Here is a 20,899-nt window from a genome sequence, read left to right as displayed (position 1 = left end):
ATCGACTATGGATACGTCCATGGATTTAACATAACATTATTGTGTTACCATTAAAAAAAAAAGCATAACATTGACATCTTTCATCTTTGTCTTTTGAGTTTTGACAGTCTTTTGGTGGCTTGCATTAAATGTTGCTAAATAATATTCTAATTTATCCACAATTAAAAATTTTGCTTACTCAGTGATGTGCTTTTACATACATTATAAGTTGAATTAATATTATAACTGCTCTTCATAAAGATGTCGTTATTTCGTAAGCCTAAAAGAATTCAAAGACGCGTGTTTTGTGCTGACGATGATGAAGATGGTGAACCGGAGGCGCCGCCACCGCCAGTGATTAGTAACAAAAAAGAAAACAAACCCTCAAAAACTCCGTCATTGTTAAGTTTCGTCGACGAAGGTTTGAGATGAACTAAGCTTTATTATAATTGTCTATAACCTCCTTGTACAATTATGTATAATAAAATCGTCTACTTCTTACATATTTGAACATTACTTGTTTTATATTTATTACACAGCGCGAAATTTTGTTTTTTCTTATACATAAATCGTCATAGTGATACAATCGATTCACATAATTTAAAAGATAGCATCTTATGATGACATCTATATGATGGATCAAGTCTTAGACTAAACTTCTTATCAATTTCAGAGGAAGATGGCGAAGTTTTTAAGGTAAAGAAGTCATCACAAAGTAAGAGGTTAGCAAAACGCAGGGAAAAGGAGAAACGCATACAGCCTGAGGGTGATAATCACAAAATTGACAATAATGTGACTGAGGTAATGATTCTAATTTATGAACAGGCAACAAAAATCAATAAATATATATTTAAGAGAATTTTGTAGGATACTGTATATAGAAACATATAAGAAGAAATGTTGTTGTTCAAAACAATACACATCTGCATGAATAATTCTAAATCTGGTTATGATTAATAGTAGTTTTAAATCTATAAAGGAAAAAAATTGACATCTTTCTCAGTCAGGTACTGGACTTGTTTATTGTAATTTTATATAACTGATATTAACTTAATTACCAATTACATATTATTCATAGTATTAATAACAAAATACTGAAATCTAAAAACATGTTTTATGTGTCTTGTGATCAAAAATGTATAAATCATATTCAGTTATAAATTTAAACAAATTTCAAGTAAACATTTATACAATGTAACCTTAAAGTTATCACACATTATTTAAAATGTAGGAAAATGAAGTGGGCGAAAAGGAAATCACAAAGAAAAAGAAGAAGGTGACCCTCGAAGGGTTAATACTATCTGGGCGCGAAGCGCTAGCGGCAGACGGTTCCGGCGACATATCGGAAGAGAGCGGCAACGAAGATGAGGATAGTAGGGGATTTCACCAGTTCCGAGCGGAGTCGGTGCGCGCAGCGCTCGCCGTGGCGCCCGGACATATACCGGACGCGGCGCTCATCCACGCAGCAAGAAAAACGCGACAGCAGGTATGAGAGGTGAGGGACTAGGAGATGGCCACCGATTGGGAATGGACAGCACAATAATTACGTTTTGGTATTGCAGATAAAATTTCAGCTGTGGTCAGTCTTCGGGTTGCAGCTGTTTTTAAGTTATAAGTTAGATCGCAAATAGATATTTGTGCTTAATAGGAAAGACAAGGATAGTGATATGTTGTATATTTGATACTTGAGGAACCATAATTATTAAATATGGACGATTTATACTATACTGATTATAGTATTTAGAGAATAATGAAATTTCTTTCTTCAAGGTTTTGGAAACATTGAAGAATCTTTATATTTTAAGTATAATGGTGTTTGGGTTGAATTCAACAACATGGTTTTACAAAATGTGAAAGACCACTTGTCATTAATTAGTTTTTAAATGTATTGTAATGTGATTAAATTTCATTTAAAATAATATATTAATGATTAAATATAATACAATTAAATAGTTACTAAAATAGCAAGTATAATTATTAAAGAACATATACCTAAAGACAATATTATATTTAAACCATGTCACTTCAACCCAAGCACTGTGCCTCACAGTCTCCAGCAAACAATCCCATTTCTAGGCTCGAGAGCTCGGAGACTATGTTCCAATTAAGTCTGACGGCCGTGGGCCCCGGCTGATACATGAAGATGACGATGAAGATGATGAGGAAGAAGGCAGAATACAGGTCAGGGGGTTGGAACTGCCAAGCGATAAGCCAAAGCGTAAGTATTGCGCCTGTTTTCTGATAAGATTTTGATGATATGAAATTAGACAGCGCAGGTTTTATCATTATCGGTTTAGACATTTTTGGTACTCATAGTAACAGAAACACAAAATACATAAAAAACAAATTTGCTCCCAATTGACTTCTGCAATTCAAATGTTTTATACAAACAACACAATATATAACAACAAAAAAAATAGTAACAAATGTTTTATATTTAGCTTTATAAACAAAACTACTCAACTCATTTTGATAAAATTTGCACTGTTCCCTTAGTTGGAGCATACTCAATATTTCCTAAAAGGAAAACAATACAATCCTGTTACAATGAGTTATGAATAAACAAACACTTTGAAACTTGGCTTACATGCTTAGAAGAGCCGTTATACACTATTAAAAAACTGTATAATTCAGACAATATCATGTATAATGTATATTTTTTAATTATATAATAGGTGGTACAGCAGCCATCCCTGATGAGGAGATGAACAGCGAGGGTGAGGAGTGGGAGGAGCAGCAGATGCAGAAAGCTGTCCCTTCCATTGTTGATATAACTGGTAAGTTGCCACTTTACATTTTTTTTTGCCATATGAGGGCAACTGAGCTGGTGGTTTGTCTGATGGTAAACAATCACCACCACTCATGAACGTTAGGAGAGGTAGTAAGTCTGCGAATGCGCCGCCCGCTTTTAAGGCGGAAGGAATAAGGAAAGAATTGACGACTGGAATGAAGGAATAGGCTGGGAAGGGTGATAAAAGGAAACATGCTCAACTTGCACATAAAAATTTCAAAAGGATCAATCTTTTGTAAAAGTATTCCACAGAAATATAACATTGGATACGCTTCCAGGCGAAGGCTCCGGCGAGCTGAACCCGTTCGCGGTGGCGCCGCCGCCCCCGCGGCTGGAGGCGGCGCCGCACCTGCGCGCGCTGTCCGCCGGCCCGCCGCCCGCCACCGCGAGCCAGCTGCTCGACGCTCTGTCCAAGAGGTGCACATGTTACTCATTTTAACTATTTCGGATGGATTTCTAGAACTCTAATAAGCTTCGTAGATTTATATAAGAAGATTAAAAAATAATAATAATTGGGGATTTGAATTCAATATTAAAAAAATATATAACTGTACAGTTATTTTTTTTTTTAATAAATATCGTGTATGTATATGTACTGTATCATGAATGTCTGTGGTTCACAATTTAAAATAGATAATAAAAATATGCATCAAAAGGATTGTAAATATATGTCTTAATGAACTTTCATATTAAATACCCAATGTTAAAAGCACCGCTAGCTAGACACCAATGTGTACACAAATATAAGATATTTCTCTTATTTCATTATCCTCATCATCAGTCAATATATGTTCCCACTAGTGGGACACGGGCCTCCTACGAGGTTCTCTTATATATTATCTTATCTACTATATTATTATTATTGATAACAAAATTTACATTTCTACAATACTTCCATCTCCATTTCAGATTAAACGAGCTCCAAACGGACCGGCAGGCGACGTTAACAAAACGCGAGGAATGTCGCGACAGACTACTAGCGGCGGCCAGGATAAGGGAGTCCAGGTCCGCTAGATGCAAGGAGTTGGATGCCGCATATAAACGGGCACAGGCTGTTAGAGGATACCTCACGGATTTAATCGAGTGCTTGGATGAAAAGGTTTGTGACCACTGTAGCTAATACTTCACTTAGATTGTCATGTTTCAACTGTAAAAGAAGTATGGGAATAAATATGATTGAATAAAAGAAAAAGATTGTTCCATCCAATGAAAGATCTTTTTGTCAAATTGTTATTTTGTTTTGAATGAAAATGAATGTTTATTTAAGATAATATATAAGTAAAGAGGGTAGGTAAAAGGGTAATGCTAGTATTGTGTTGTGAGATCATAGATATGTGGGTACCCTACCGGGAGTTGTAGGTGAAATATATGATTTTTATCCCACAATAATTACATTTAATGCGTAAGATACTTTACAATATTTGGGCCTTTGCAGTTATTCAGCTAATATTAATGGAAATTGTAATTAATAATAATTATAATTATTCATAGATATTTTTTTTGTCTTTATCTTATTATTTTGACAGTAAATATTTTTCCATTCCAACCACCCAACATCGAGATTTGTTTTCATAGTTTAAGAAAATCACATTGACAAGACTATAATACTACCTGCGCTAAAATGCCGAATAACCTATATTTTTTTTATAATTTTTTTTTTTCAAACAGATGCCGCAATTAGAAGCGCTAGAGTCTCGGGCGCTCTTACTGCACAAGCGCCGCTGCGAATTTCTCGTGGAGAGGCGACGGGCGGACGTCAGAGATCAAGCGCAGGATGTTTTAGCGTTGGCAGGTTGGGTTTTATAATAAAAATCATTTTATATGAGCAATAAACAATATTAATTGTACAATTTGACAACTTTATCGCTTAGGAGGTGATGTTACTTTTTATAAAAGGACAGTTGTTTTTACGAATTTGTATAATCAACGAACTTCGTAAGAAAAGGAAACCTCGTACAATGGCTGTTACTGAGGAATTTCCAGCTTAAAACATATCATATGTCTGCACGCCTCTAACCATATTCTTACAAAATTGCATCGAAATCGGTTTAGAAGGGCGTGAAGAACGGACAGACAGACAGTTACATTCGCATTTATAACATAAGGATGGTGTATTAATATGCGCTTGTGTACAGCCCGCGCGGGCGCCGCGAAGCCCGCGGACAGCGAGGAGAAGCGGCGGCGCTGCGCCGAGCGCGAGGGGCGGCGGCGCGCGCGCCGGCTGCGGCGCGAGGCGGCCGGCACCGCGCACCTGCACCGCGACGGGGACTCCAGCGACGACGACCTGCCGCCCGCCGACCTGCTGCACCACCAGCACGAGGCCGGTGCGTCGCCGCCCGCGCGCGCACACTATTGTCTTTTCGCTAGCCACATTGTATAGAGCTCATTAGTCGTTGGTCATCATTCGCTTATCGCTTACCGTTTACCCCTTGTTAAGTTTAATTTTTTACTACGAACTTCTCGCGAAATAATTCTGACGGCTGTCAAAATTGTGTAAATAGAGGTTATGTGGCGGTTTGTGGGATTTTTAAAGTGTCGGGACAGAAACTTATTTTTGTTTTTTTTTTTCTCTGTAAAAATATAATTTTCTTATATTTCACGCGTTAAAAAAAAATATTCTAAATTGGGTAATAGTATGCTTATTTTCTTCCAACCACATAACAACTCCATCCGACCTCCGACCGCAGAAGCGATCCGGCAGTCGTCGGCGGCGCTGTTCGCGGACGCGCTGGCGGCGTGGCGCAGCGTGCGCGGCGTGTGCCGCTCGCTGGCGCGCTGGCGCCGCGCGCACGCCGCGCTCTACGCGGACGCGTACGTGGCCGACTGCCTGCCGCGCCTGCTCGCGCCCTACGTGCGCCACCAGGTGACCACCAGGAGACACCCCTAATTATAGCACGAGCACGCGTCGCCACGAATTGGGCCAGTTCGCACCGGGGAAGTACCACACCCCCCATAGAAGACCGCCGTGAAATAGCAGTATACTACTGTGTTTTGGTCCCAGTTCTTTTTCTTTTTTTTAATTGCTTACCAATTTAACGTCGGAAATTCATTTGTAGAGCCCCAAGGTCTGCAATCGACCGTGCGATAGTTGATCATATACTACCAACTACCATTCTGCTTGTAGCTTAAAATATACTGTAAAAAATCGTGAGCTTTTGTAACTTGTAGTACAAGAAGTGTTTATTATTGACTAATTGTATATTTTTTTTACAGCTGATACTTTGGAATCCCCTGGCTGATGAAGACAATGAGGACTATGAAAAAATGGACTGGTACAAGTGAGCATTATATTATATTATGTTTATTAATTTCAAAATCATAATTTCTTTATTAGAATGTAAGCTATATGCCATTTAAATAAGTCAAAAACAATATTATTTTAACGTCGGTTAAATATATTTATACCTCTTTTTTATGTGTATATATTAAAGCTGTTGCGTGGGCGATCTGATTTTTAAACTCTTTTAAATTTGGTCTAATTGGGACAATTCAAGACGCGTTAGTTTTATTAATATATATTATATTAAAAATAATTATTTTTTCAAACAATATACAGACATCATATGGTCATAAAATGCTTTTTAACAATACTATAATCATTCTTTTTCACTCAAGACTTATTATTTTTTTACAAAACCGTACTATTATAATACTACTTCTATGCTACTTTACACCCTCTTGCAAATCACTAATTCCAGATGCCTCATGATGTACGGCGTTCGCTCCGAGAAGAGTGCAGACGACTCGGAGCAGTCCTCTTCTGAGGAGGAGAGCGAGATTATCCTGCGCGAGGACACGGTCCGCGACGACGTGGACCTGCTGCTGGTGCCCACAATCGTTGATAAGGTCGTACTGCCCAAGATTACAGGTAACCACACTTTTGGTATAATTAGGGACCGGGTTTCAAAATATTTTAGTTTTAATATAGTTTAAACTAACTTGAGTGCAGGGGAGGATAAATTAACGACATATTTGGTATATAAATTATCATGATGACCTTAAATAATTAATATCATAATATTTTCTATTCAATTAATTAGTTGTATATTGTAATCGATAATCCCTCACCTCGATCAGGTCGGTCAGGTAGTAGTTCAAAATAGTCTCATTTTGATAAAATTTTTGGTAACCTAACGGTAGTAAAACACAGAAATGTCAACTAATTGAAAAATCGTTACCTACAGAGCTGGTGGAAGTGGCGTGGGACCCGATGTCCGTCCGCGCGTGCATCCGCCTCCGCAACATACTACTGCGCGCCGCGGAGTTGCCTGTACAGAGCACGCTGAACAAGCTCTCGGCGGCGGTGTCGTCGCGCTTGGCGAACGCGCTCAGTGCTGACGTGTTCTTGCCCACTTTGCCGCCGCAGTAAGTGGGGCAAGGGGGGGGGGGGGGGGGGGGGGGGGGGGGGCTAGTATTTTTTTGTTGTTTGGACTTTTTGTATTCAGGGGGGTTCCAACTCGATTTAATAAAATAATTGCTACTATAATCGATATTTGAAAATATATATATTTTAGTATTTATTTTTACCTATTTACTATTTACTTACATCAGCCTCAACCTGAACCTAATGCTACAATATAATAATACGCATCGCACATCGCTACTAATCTTATAAACGCGAGAGTGACTCGTCTCTTAATAATTATTTTATGACTACGCGGTTTAACCCCGTTGATCACAATGTCGTCTCGTGCGCAGCGTGCTGGAGGGCGGCGGCAACGCGTTCTGGCGGCGCTGCGTGGGCGCCGGCGTGCGGCTGCTGCGCGCCGCGCTGTGCCTGTGCGCGCCGCCCGCGCCGCTCGCCGGCGACCGCCTGGCGCTCTCGCTTATCGGTTTGTGCTCATCACTATTTGCTATACAGCGAGTCGCTTCCCGCGTGCAACAAACGTGAAGTTTTTATATGGGATTTATTTTAATAGATAGAGTGATTCAAGAGGAAGGTTTAGATGTATAAAAACATCTAATAAACCATTCCGAATTTATCGCGTGTGGAACCGCGGTTGGAAAACTAGTTTAGTAATAAACGTGTAAATATAATCCATCAACTCTTCTAACATTTGCAATCGCGCACGTTTAATAGATATTTCGGCTCGGTGGTTGGCCTTCAAACGGTTTACTTTCGTCTTGTGGAGGAAGCGATTTGTACAGATTTTTGTGTGAATAGTGTAGTAAACGTTTGTCTAATATGGAGTCGCTTAAAACGGGTCGCGTAAAATACGCGTGCCAAGTGGCGAACACGCGTGGGCACATTTGTGTATGTCTGTCGCGTGTTGCAGAGACGCTGTGCTGCGGCGCGGGCGCGGGCGGCGGGCCGCAGCTGAGCAGCGTGGCGGGCGCGCTGGCGCACACGCTGCCGCGCTCGGGCGAGCTGCGCGCGCGCGCGCTGCGCCGCCTCGCGCAGCTGGCGCGCCTCGCGCTCGCGCGGCTGCAGACCGACAACCCGCTACATTTGTGAGTTGTGATCCGCATCACCACCACCCATTTAGTTATTCACCTTTACGTATATATTGTACGTACCATGTCGGTACATTAAATATTTTCTTAAAAGAATGGTCATTATGAATTCTGTGTGTGCTGTGTGACCCAAAAAGACTGGTTAGCAATTTTTTTCTGTTTGTGCGTCAATCACATAAAAACTACTATTTTACATGTTGATAGGCCAATATCAAAAACAAACTTTTTTTTATTGTTATCACAATTATTAATATTATTATTTTTAGGAAAGCATTGGAACAAGCGAGAGCCGTACTGGCGGAAGCGAAGGCAGCAGAATGACACAATTTGTCCCGACAATAATACACGACTATTTTCACAATTTGCGTTCTTCTCACCTGATAAACAAGGATGGAATATTTATATAAAGCTAGCATTAAATACTCATTATCATATTATGAGGGTCTGAATCAGTCAAGCCCCATACTGGCAATAATGTTTAAATTTATAAATAGAAAAAAAAGCTGTAGTATAACAAATAAACTCATTTATACAATCACAGCTAACACAGCAGCTTAAAAAAATGGATATACAATATTTAGCTACTATGCTAATCAGTATTTGCCCAAAACCCCAAAATGTTATAGAAGGTCCTGGCTGGCTAAGGCTATCATCAATGTATTAAAAAAATTTTATTTTTTAGTCTGTGTATTGTCAGAACTTCATTGAAATGTTAATATAATAATAAACGTTAAACCTAATTATCCATTGGGATTGCCTGATATGATAGCCAACTAAATGCTAGTGGGAGTAAATATTTCAAGTGTATTATAATTGGTTGATTTTATTAATCAATTGTAATTTCTTCTCTTCGGTGAGAAATTGCTGAAAATAAATAAGAAAACTTATCCTTTTCAGCCAAGATTCAATAATACATTTGTGTTTTCAAAGTTACTAAATTTTTCCAAACAGTCGTCAATATACGTTTTGTCTTATAATGCCGTTTATTATTCAACATGTAATTTCTACCTTATAAACCTGATGCAATTACTATAACGTTAATACCATATTTTCAATAGTTAAATTGCAACTGAAATGTTTCAAGCCTTGTGAGATTTTCTGCAACATTTCGATAATGTATATATGTTGTAATGTATGTTTTTTCGAATGATGTGAGAAATAAATGATATGGGTTTTTAATTGTCGTTTTATTATTTTATTATAAAGTGTATCTTTAGAACACACTGATTAATATGAGAACCAAATTATAATATGAGTTCCAAAAATTTCAGAATGTCTCTAGCTTTGCAGTACTATAGAACCAATCAGTCCTGGGCTTTATTCCCAATAGAAATAAAGAAATTGTCTTAGTGTTAAGCAGATTCACAGATAAAACAATGTTACCAGTTTGCATAGAACTCTTTATTATATAACACTTATTTGTAAACATCGCCAAAAATTTCCTACACAAGGTATACAGAATTTTGATACTAAGTCTTCAGATTTCATCTTACTCCAAATTACAATTTTTTGTCATATCTTAATTTAGATAACATATTCAGTTTAAATATAATTCTATTAGTAGACATCAATGGATATACCAATATTTTTATCACTAGATACTACAATAAGAAACAGATGAGATTTAATTAGTAATATTATGTTTCATTATATTATATTCCTGAAATGCACATATATTATTGTAAATATTTAGTATTGCAATTCAAAATGCTATCTGCTTATGCATATTGAAGATTATCTATTTATATGGTATCTAAAAATCTGTCAGCCAACAAAACTTAAGAAAAACAAAACATTGCTAGAAACAAAAATATCCACAGTTCTACCATGAATACAACATACATTGATAACAAATATTTGGCTAAAACTCTTTCTAAACTTACATGGCACAATAATCATATAAGATATAGCTTAAAATGTAAATTTCAGTACCTAACATTTAGAAGTGACTAGTGTTTTAGGTAAAGGAGGCTACCCCATTATCTCCATTTTAGTATTTCTCCACCTTAGGTATTTGGACATGATTTATGTTGCTTCAACATCTAGCATCAATTTGAATGATCCATCCGTATCAACACAATGCAAGATGTTAGCAATATCACCTTTTTTCATAAATATATGAGGGTCTGCTAGGAATGCTGTACCATCTATAAAACTGCAAGACCTCTTAGTACTTATTTCTCCCATATTTTCCATCAACTCAACATTGTACCAACAGAGAATACTATTGGCGTCTTCAGTTTTTATGATCGCGACATTAATTACATCTGACGCCATATTTACGCATTCTCCTAGATCAACCGGCTCAGACAGTGGTGTATAGTCTAAAAGAGAAAAATCGAGACAGAAGTTTTGTGATGCCTGATACTTATTAATATGTGCAGCTATCTTGTAGTTACTGACATTCCTGTCATCAACTCTGTTGTGAACATCAAACCAGTCACATCTAGCAATCTGTGCCATAAGTGTAATTTTTGATGGTAAGAAAAGCCCTCCAGGATGTAGGTGGTTCTGTCTCAAGTATTGACTAATATCCCTATATCGCAAGTCAATATCACCAGCGACTTCTAAAATGTTGCAAAATATTGCATGGTATTTATCTTCATTAAAACTGTCTTTATTCCACCCTGTTCCAAACAAATATGTTATCCTGGATATATCAATATCATTAGATTTAAATACTTCATCAAAGAATTGCTTATCCTCTTCAGATTTTACACAGCAAACCAAGGACTTTGCACCTCTCTTCAACATTTGTAAACCAAACATGGGAAATGGGCTTAAATCAGCAATGCACATATCAGATATTTCTGCTAACTGACCCAAATATACACAGGCTAGCCCCAAGCAACTCATAATTTTCTTCATGAACTCTATGTCATTCAAAAAGCGCAGGATTTCTAGTGTAACTCTGATTATTTTAAGATTACAGTCTTGTACAAGTGCAATTTTGCCAGATTGTAAGGTAAATTTATAAACTAACCTTTGATCGTCATTTACCTTTTTTGGAATGTGGTCAAAAAATATAGCCTGATCCCATGCAGTGGCCCTAGTATCAGATCTTGGGTCTGTTGTGAGTTGGTACTTCTCTGATAAATTTAAATTAAACCATCCAATAATAGTGCTTAGCTCTCCATTTTGATTAACAGCTAGTTGTGTAATATAAGGCTCCGTATTCTTTAATTTATCCTCTATGCTGTTAGGATCATTGAAATCAACAGTCATTAAACATTTTGGTTCAGTCATATATTTTAAGGTTTTAAATAAGTTAATATCTTCACAATCATATGTCTCATCAAATTGAAAAACATGGACATTTAATGATGGTATATTCAAGAGATCCTTTGCAGCTTGACATAGCTGGTATTTATCAATTATATTTTGGCATTCAACACCCATAACATAGAATTCAGCAGATGCAGGCAAAACTTTTGCTTCTTGGTGGAGCAAATTTTGCCATGCATGTGACAGAGCTGTTAAAATATGTTCTCCAAAGAGACCAGCGTCAAACAATTCTGTTACAAGTACATCAAGCCTCCCACCAATATCGAAATGATTTAATGAAGTTGAAATTCTGTTTACAACACTGAACTCATTTTTCACAGAATTATCATTTAAAACTGCATTTGATATATTGGCCATAACTTCTGAACTGTCACAAGCTGTAATAAACTTGGGGTTGCATTCACTTGCATACAGAGAGAGCAGGCCCGTACCAGATCCAACATCCAGCACAGTATCTTTGCCCCGGGAAATAAGATCATGAATAGCAGCACGATAAGATTCATTGCGTATCTTATCATTTAACATTTTAAAGTGCCATCGTTCAACCAGCAAGTTTTTTACGGAATTTAAGTTCTTTTCTGCATTTACAAAGCCGGCATCGACTTTAAGAGCTTTTTGAAATTGGAACCACGCTTCGGAATAGTAACCAAACTTGTAGAGATATTTCCCTACTTCATTCAACAGGTACATGTTACCAGGAAATAAATATATAGCTCGCGAAAAATTACAAAATATGTCGTCAATTTTATCTCCGGCAGCTAACATTTCATTCAACTTGTTGATTACACTACGAAATTCGCGCTCGTAAAGATTCTTCAAATCTGGATTTTTTTCAAAAGCCATAAGGTACATATCAAAGGCTTTTGCATAACATTCGTTAGAAGAAAGTTGCCGTGCGTAATCAATGAATTCACGTGCATTAGTAATTTGGGTGCCTGACATTGCGGTAATAAATAGGAATCCAATAAAATGACAAAAATCACTGTTTATAATTTTTTTGTATTATTCTTTTCACAGACAGACAACAGTATCTGGCTGATGAACACAAAATAAAAATAAACAATTGCGAAACGTCAATATTTTTGTTGTTTTATTTTTTATGTGTCCCTTTGTGCCATCAATACTGGTCTTTTAGTTCAATTTGAAAAAATGAATAAGTGTTTTATTTAGGTGTCATTTGTTTCTTTAGCACCACATTTGTTTCTTTAGCGTTAAATATAATAATTATTTTATCAATTCATAAATACCTAATATCTTATCTACCAAGTCTGGTGATATAACATACAAATTAGATTTTTTTTAGGCTTTTGACATATTATACGGTTTGGTTACTTTTTTATTTATAATTTTTTCTTTGGGTATTTAATGTAAAATGTAAATATCGTTCTTAGTCTGCATGATTTATTCTTATTGAAAAAAAAAAAAATGCAAATCCTTAGAACTATATAGATACGATATAAACCAACGTACCAACGTAAGAAACAAGAATTATAATGAATGTAGATCGATTTCAACATATAAAAACCTATATTTAAGTTAATAAAAAGCCTTGTTTGTTCTTGTATTATATAATGAATATGTTATTTAGATACATTTAAATCGGTCTGTTTTATTTTATAACAGGTAACTTTTAAGTAACTAAGTTCGATTCTGTCGTATCAAATGTATCAGCATCAGAGTAAATTCTAAATTGTGATTCGTGAACGTGAATTGGAGTTTACCGGCTTGTAAGTTGTTGTGCCTTTACTGTTTTTCGAACATGTTATCATAATTTCTCATTAAACTTTCATAAATTATGATAATTTAAGTGCGTATAATGTTAAAGCGATGTTATTTGATAATAAGTTATGATCTTTATCAGCAGATGTGATGTTGGATTGAAATGAAGTTGATTGTGAACAAATCAATATGGCACTCAAGCTTGGAAAATGCAGGCTTTGCCTCAAGCTTGGCGATTTCTATTCCATCTTTACGGTGGACAACAATTTACAACTCGCCGAGATGGTTATGGAATGCGCGCGGGTTAAAGTAAGTAGCAAATTTTTCAACTTTCAGAAATACGAAACCGAGACAACCATCTTGTTTCTTTCAATACATACCATATTCGCTAGATCATATTTCGCAGATTGTTGACTTCTTTCTTCATCAATTACATCAATAACTGTATTTTTGTTAAAAGCTCCGTCTTCCTAATCAAATAAATTTAATCGTTTGTCTGATTTGTTAAATTTTTCAAAATGTCTTGTTCCTGCTACTATAGTATTGTTATCGATAAATTCAGTTTTTGTCGTGTAATTCACTTTAGAGACTATCACATCAACTGAATTCTTTTTGATTTATAAATAAATTGCTGTTATTGAATTTTCTGAATATTGAAAAAAGGTAATTTCTAAAATGAAAGATTGTATGAAATACTGTTGGTCACATTCCAATTTTCGATTTTCAAAATTATTAATGATGATACAAATCATTATCATAGAATTATAGGAACGCTATGAATACCAATAGTAAAAAGTGATGATAAATACATTTAAAAATAAAAAAAGAGGAAGAAAGATATAAATATAGATAGAAATCAATTGCAATCACAATAGTGAAGGATTACTTTTGATTGATATAAAATTTAACATCAAATTAACACACAGTTACTAATAAGGGGATCGAAAAAATGTCTTTATTTAAATACAGATGTTGAACATTATGGTAATTTAATATGGATAGATTATCACAATAAGTAAATTTGTAAGCCCTTATAATAAGGAACCTAAATTGACTACTTACCAGAAACTTGTATGTCACCACAATTTAAAGGAATTATTTCAGTATTTAATGGAAATGAAAAAGGCATTTCTATTATAGGCTTATAAAATAACAAAGTTTACTTCAGTTCCAAAGCTATCAGTGTCAGAAAAAAGTTGATTAATTTGTTCTTTGTTATTTGTACCATCGGCTTCAAATTACATTTTAGATTGCTTATTAGAACTTTCATAATTTATGTTTATGAATAATCCTTTAAGATGTTAAGTGTACTCTTTGATTGTTTAATGTATTGATATTTTATTTATAATCTTTCAAATTGTTATCTGGGATTTGACTTTTTTAACTCTAAACCATTTTTTGCCTTGAGAACATTTTTCTCATTTCTTATATTATTTTTATTACATATTCTGTTAAAAGCAGGAAATCAGAAGCTAAAAGAGACAAATTCTATTATTTCACTTAGTCAGCAAGGATGTTTTAACTTCTGCAAGTTCTTCTTCTCTTTCTGACTCCTGTAATTCTATTTGAACTGCATACTACTAACTCAATGTTTCTAAATCTTGTTGTTTGTCAGCTTATCAGAGGTCACATACATCCAGTCCATTTTGTACTATTCCTGTACACATCTCCACTTCTCTTTTAAAATTGATGACTTGTTTCATTCTGAATTCCTCTTTTGATTTTTCTTGTGTGGATTATCCATATTTCTATACCATTTTTGCTCTCCCTTCTTCTATTACTTTTGATAATTCTAAGTTTAATCTTCATGTTGTATCTCCTACACCTGTAATTCCCTCCTTTTTAATTTTTATTAATTTATGTGTATTTAATCTTGTCTCATTATTTTCGCCTTTGCTATTGATTTTTTTTATCATTCCACTTTTCATATTTCATTCATCCTTCCATCATTATAATTATAAATAAATATGGCTGATAACTTCAATACCTATAATAATATAGGTGAATAGGTAAAGAGAGGGCTTAAGCGCGAAATATTAAAGGCTCTTCGTAAATCAAAAGTGGCGTATGATGATAATTGCATTTAAATTCATTGCATAGATTCAATGTCCCTTTGCCCTTAACCCACTTAAAAGGGTCAATAACTGTATACATGAAATGAGTTTACTTCTCTTGTTGATTAATGTTTTGTCAATATCTATACATCTTTCAATACCTTTAACCGACGTTTCTAACTACGATGACAGGTTCGGAATTCGTTTCGCATTTTTTTTTAGTTCGTTTATCCTGTTATCAATGTGTTGTTCCCCTATTCTTCAAACTTATATATATTCACACCTTCCTTCCCATTGTGATCTCGTAATCTTGCCAATTAGCCCATATGCAAAAGTAAGCTTATTAGATCCCGTTTTGGTGAATCTAATTTCGCTTGCGTTGTGTTCTATTCAAAAAAAAGTTAGTGTTTTCGCTATCTATTAGCTTACAAGATAACGATATTACGAGTAGAATGTGCTTGTTCTTGAACTGTAATATTTTTCTGTAACGATGGTTAATATCCCAGTTATATATGATTGTGGTTGAACTTTTACAAAATTAACGTCTTATTTAGTCCTGCTTGTGAGTGAATAAATGAATAGTTTAATAAAGAATACCCAAGAAGGCGTATTAAGACCTACTAGGGTTTTGCTAGTTTTTATAGAATTGATATAGATGTAATCAGATGATTACATCTATATCAATTCTTTACCTGTCCCAAAACCCTTTGTTTTTCTCTCAGGTTAGGGTTCTTAATGCGATAATATATTCTCTTATTTTTGGTTTTGTTACTTGATAACTCCATCTCCGCCGTTTGAAAGAAAATTGTTATTTGGGTACCATTTTGGAGTTTGTATCTGTACCTCTCCCCCGGTAAAACTCATCAACAGTTTTAGTTTATAGGCATATATTAATTCGCTATTTATATTTACAAAATTTAGATACAAGAAGGCGACGGTCTTCCCGATAAAATATGCAGTGAATGTATTCAGAAGTTAAGCAGTGCGCATATTTTTAAACAACAATGTGAGAGGTCAGATCAAGAATTGAGACGTAATTATATTCCACCACCAGGTCAGTAGTTTGTTTGGTAGTTGCGATATTATTTCGAAATACAACAATGTATGTATGTTTCGGAAATGTTAAAACAATATAAATTATCCAATAGTATATTATTTTAGGTTTTAGTTCAACTCCACCACCTCCTACTCGACAAAGCAGTGATTCCGCCTTCTCAACAGACACTTCGAAACCCTCTTCGTCTTTAGAAAGTAAAGTAACGCCCGCCAGTAGAGTGCGAAAGAGAAGCGGAGAAAGTGTTGGAAATGCCTCGAATAGTAGTTTTTCCCACGATTATCAACCTGGCACTTCCAAACGAGTCGAAGAACTGCGAAAGTCTCAGAAAAGACGAAAATTATGTGAAGACGTCTCCGATTCAGATTTTGAGGATAACAGCGCCTCATTCTATTCTGCTGGGACGGACTCTGATGAACCACTAGATTTCAAATGCGATATCTGTTCGAAATCCTTTAAAAGTTATATTAGTATGTCGGCACACAAAAAATGTCATAGCAGGGGAAAGAGTGTCTTACATAAGCAGCCTGCAGCTCCGCCTCCGCTTAGCACTCCACCCCTACAACATAGCACTCCACCCCCGGGAACCGACGCTCATGATGTCGAAGATGTCTCTAAATGTGAAAAATGTGGCAAGACCTTTAAATTGAATATAATGCTTAAGAGACATATGGACGTATGCGGAAAAATTGAACTCGACAAAGAACTCATGATATCCTTAGAACCTATTGATGCTGTGCCCAATAAAAACAAAATAGATTGTACGATGTGCACAACGAAGTTTAAAAATATCGAAAATTTAGAAAAGCATATGCGAGTTTGCCACGCGGCAGTTCTAAAAAAAGATGCACCTCCAACGCAAATCGAAAATGGGAAAATTGCTGTTCCTTGTTTTTACTGTCGCAAACCATTTAACGATTATTATTCCTATACAGCACATTTTCGGGTGTGTCCTAAAAGAGACGATTCACTTTCATTTGTGTGTCCAATCTGTAGCAAGGCCTTGATGAAAAAAGCTAGTTATTTCTTGCATTTAAAAGCTCATTTCTTTCCTGTTACAACTATAAAAAAGGACGAACCCCCCTCTCCCAATAATTATTCATGTCGTTTTTGTTCTACGAAGTATTCAAGCCAAGAAGGTCTTATTGCGCACTTAGCAACCCACATGAGCAATACAGAAGGTGTTGAAGATGGTGGCGATGAAGAATCTAGGTATATATTTTTTTGTAATTGCCATCATATTTTTGAGATCCACTTAAAATATTATCTTTTTAACGATCATGACCTCTCTTTGATTGATATTGAATGTAACTTTTCTATGTTTTTAAAATCTTTAAAATTTCAGGGCTAGTACCTTGGATGATTCAGCGTCTGCACATTCGGAATACAACTCGTCGATAACAAGCGGACCATACAAATGTGGAATTTGTGGGAAAGAATTTAAATATAAAAAAGCTCTTGCTACCCACGAGGCTAAACATGCTGAAGGAGTTAACGTTAAAACTGAACCACCCGATAGAGACACTTCAGATCTATTAACCCAGTCAATGAATGACGACCATTTAAACCAGTCCGATTCTGAATCAAGTCACGGAGAAGAAGAAGATAATACGTGTGATATTTGCGAACGGCAATTTTCTTATAAACGTCTGCTCATCCAACATAAGAGAACAAAACACAACATGACCTCCGGAACGAAAAGAGCGAAGATAAACTTAAAAGACTGCGCCGTTCGCTGTCTTATATGCGACTTGGAAATGAAAGTGAGCGCAATATATGAGCACAATCAGAAACACATATCAGCTAACATAAAGCCGAGAAATATGTACACTTGTATGGAGTGCGAGCAGCAATTCAAAAGCTGTAGCGGACTTGCGAGTCACATTAAACTGGTGCACAGGTTACATATGAAGCAGCAAGCGCCGAAGATCACGGTGCCGACGCCGGATCTGGCGGATTTTTGTGAAGTCGTTGTGACAAAGGCGGAGCCCCTGGATTATGTCCAGAGTCACAGCGACTTTGGGGAGGCTTCCGCCGTAAATGCAGCGGGCGTGTTCTCATGCCCCACCTGCAACAAAGTGATGCCCACGCTCATTTCGCTGAAGCGGCACATGAACTGGCACACTAATGTCGGCAATAATATAGAGAAGAAACTCGAGTGTTTCGTCTGCAAAGAGGTGAGCGTTTGACGTTGTTTCCTTCCTTTTTATCTTTTTAATTTAACACTCTTATTTATCTTAAGAGTCATAAAGCATATATATTTTTTCATTTATTTTTTTCTGTTCACTTGTTCTATAATTACATGTACCTTTTTTCTTTTGTTCACAGACTTTCAGATTCAACTGTCACTATAAATTACACATGCGAGAACACTACCACGATACCAATTTAGATCCCAAACATCTGACCTGCCCTATTTGCAACAGAAAGAGTAAACACTTGCGCGCTGCGCAAGCGCATATGAATTATCACAAACAAACCCGCTTCCAGAATAAAGATTACGAATGTGCTATTTGTAAAAGAGTCTTCCAATATAGGAAAGTTTATCTCTCCCATATGGCCATACATTTTAAGCGTGGGGAATCCGCGAATAATACGATAATAGGCTCCGAACTACCAAACACGGCCGACAAAACGGTTTTTGATGGCTCTCATACGTGTGCATTGTGCGGTAAAGTGTGTGATTCGGAAACATCCCTTAAATGTCACATGAGTTGGCACAAATCGAAGACGTTACTGTACGGTGCGCGGCACGAGTGTGAAATTTGCACTTTGCAGTTTACCAACAAGAGACGCCTCGAAATTCATTTTCGAACCCATTTTGAAGATGACAACGGTCCGTTTAAGTGTCATATTTGTGGTAAAGGTTACATTGCAGAAGAATACTTTCGGAGACATGTCAAAGGTCATAATTTCGACCATCAGTCTCACAAGAAGAGGATTGAGAAACTCAGAAAGGATAAAGTGAAGTGTCCAATTTGTACAAGATACTACCCAGATTTAGTGAAGCTTATACGTCACCTACGAAGAACTCACCCCGAAAGTAAAATGATTAAAGACGATCCGGATGCACCGCCGCCTATGTACTATCCGTGCAAATTGTGTGCAAAAGTCTTCTTGGATGAGCGGCGTCTGCAACACCACGAAGAGGCCCATTTGCGGAAACCAGAGTTCTTCAAGTGCAAGTTTTGTGGGAAGAAAACGATATCACTGAAAAGTCATCGCATTCACATTAAAGGACATTTGACACAGAAATACATTGACGAACCTCTGAAATGCCCGCACTGTAACGACACGTTTACGAGAGGCTACGACTTGCATTATCACTTGAGAGACGCACACAACATAGACGAGACGTGGATAGCCGATCGAAATAATCAAGGCTTGGATGGACCTCTGAAAGACCTGCAATGTTCTGTATGCTTCAAAATTCTCGCATCCAAGGGTAACTTTGAACGACATATTGACTACCATAATTCGCTTCGGTGCAATTATTGCTTCGATTACTTCAGTACCCTGAGATTCTTGGAAGGCCATCTAGCGTTCAGCTGTGAGAAAAAGAAATTAATTGGTAATACTGAGGTCTATCCTAGAAAAGTGAAGTGCCACATATGTTATAAGGCATTCCATGTTCAAGTGAAATTGGACTGCCATTTGCGAACGAAGCATGGCATCAAGTCATTCAAAGAAGCTTCAGAGAGTAAAAAGGAAATTGTATGTGATTATTGTTTTAGAGTATTTGAAAATATGGATGCCCTCACTACTCACAAGCTTTACCATAGGACTATAGGGTACTATGGCTGTCTTTACTGCAATAGAAAGTTCAATACCATGACAACATATAGAAAGCATAAAAACCATCACTTCTCCCAACTGAATGTGGACAATCCAACTAAGTGTGAACATTGCGATGAGACATTTGTGCCATTCCGCGAATTCATATATCACATGCGAGACGTTCATGGCGACGATAAAGAGTGGGTCGTGTTACCGAAAGAATCCATAGAAGAAAAGTGTAATATTTGCAATAAAATCTTTTACAATTTACATAGGCATCTCGCATATCATGAAGAGAACAGGTGCAAGAAGTGTGGTGAATATTTCTTTTCGCGAGTCGACTACGATAACCACATTTGTCACATCGACAGTGACGATGAAGTTTTGGAGAATTCGGAAAATGATATTCGGCCGAAGTATGAAGAGTGCCAGTTTTGCTTTAAACCTGTCACCATCAAAACGAAAAAGAAACATGATCTATTACACAAAGGATCTGGTTCTATATCGTGCAGATTTTGTCCTCTCAAATTTAAAACAATTGACGCGTTTAATATACATGCATTTTCACACCGAAGTAGAAAATATAAAAAACATCCGATCCGTTGTCGCATTTGTCGAGAGGCGTTCGTTAAATACGGGCCTTTCATCCGTCACATGAAGAACGTGCACAAGTCGAGCAAAAAGATGCATTACAGAACCACGATCAAACCGGAAAAATGCGTCGTGTGCTCGGGCGAATTTCCAAATTTACACAATCATTATAGGGCACATTTGCAGAACCAATGC

At 36.6% G+C, this 20,899-nt stretch overlaps 3 protein-coding genes across 4 annotated transcripts in view; 2 read left to right on the top strand and 1 right to left on the bottom strand.

Annotated features, from left to right (window-relative positions):
• The first annotated feature begins 96 nt into the window (after positions 1 to 96).
• LOC119830401 (PAX3- and PAX7-binding protein 1) lies at positions 97 to 9,385 on the top strand. 2 transcript variants are annotated; one of them, XM_038353407.1, is made up of 16 exons: positions 97 to 400; positions 653 to 780; positions 1,211 to 1,465; positions 2,056 to 2,197; positions 2,655 to 2,756; positions 3,049 to 3,187; positions 3,680 to 3,869; positions 4,439 to 4,562; positions 4,906 to 5,094; positions 5,458 to 5,633; positions 5,984 to 6,048; positions 6,469 to 6,638; positions 6,955 to 7,135; positions 7,469 to 7,602; positions 8,047 to 8,221; positions 8,491 to 9,385. In XM_038353407.1, the coding sequence occupies exons 1-16, from the start codon at positions 241 to 243 to the stop codon at positions 8,543 to 8,545; spliced, it is 2,385 nt and encodes a 794-aa protein (XP_038209335.1). In that variant the 5' UTR covers positions 97 to 240; the 3' UTR covers positions 8,546 to 9,385. The 2 variants fall into 2 exon arrangements, 1 of the variants encoding a protein (XP_038209335.1); XR_005287843.1 differs by lacking the exons at positions 8,047 to 8,221; positions 8,491 to 9,385 and having other exon boundaries at positions 6,469 to 6,616; positions 7,469 to 7,534.
• Positions 9,386 to 9,608: 223 nt separating this feature from the next.
• On the bottom strand, positions 9,609 to 12,593 carry LOC119830255 (protein arginine N-methyltransferase 9-like). The gene has a single exon (XM_038353200.1). It carries the CDS (start codon positions 12,449 to 12,451, stop codon positions 10,250 to 10,252), a length of 2,202 nt encoding a protein of 733 aa, XP_038209128.1. The 5' UTR covers positions 12,452 to 12,593; the 3' UTR covers positions 9,609 to 10,249.
• Positions 12,594 to 13,143: 550 nt separating this feature from the next.
• The window catches only part of LOC119829858, a 13,783-nt gene continuing 6,027 nt past the window's right edge, over positions 13,144 to 20,899 (top strand). The window contains exons 1-6 of the mRNA XM_038352557.1: positions 13,144 to 13,236; positions 13,371 to 13,537; positions 16,204 to 16,336; positions 16,444 to 17,548; positions 17,682 to 18,513; positions 18,665 to 20,897. Coding sequence (XP_038208485.1) covers positions 13,418 to 13,537; positions 16,204 to 16,336; positions 16,444 to 17,548; positions 17,682 to 18,513; positions 18,665 to 20,897 — 4,423 coding nt within the window. The 5' untranslated portion in view covers positions 13,144 to 13,236; positions 13,371 to 13,417. The remainder of the gene's footprint in view (positions 13,237 to 13,370; positions 13,538 to 16,203; positions 16,337 to 16,443; positions 17,549 to 17,681; positions 18,514 to 18,664; positions 20,898 to 20,899) is intronic.

Source organism: Zerene cesonia, chromosome 11 (genome assembly GCF_012273895.1).
Source record: "Zerene cesonia ecotype Mississippi chromosome 11, Zerene_cesonia_1.1, whole genome shotgun sequence".
In the NCBI taxonomy this organism is placed as follows: domain Eukaryota; kingdom Metazoa; phylum Arthropoda; class Insecta; order Lepidoptera; family Pieridae; genus Zerene; species Zerene cesonia.
The sequence above is the reverse complement of the archived record's forward strand: the minus strand, read 5'-3'. Positions and strand labels throughout refer to the sequence as shown.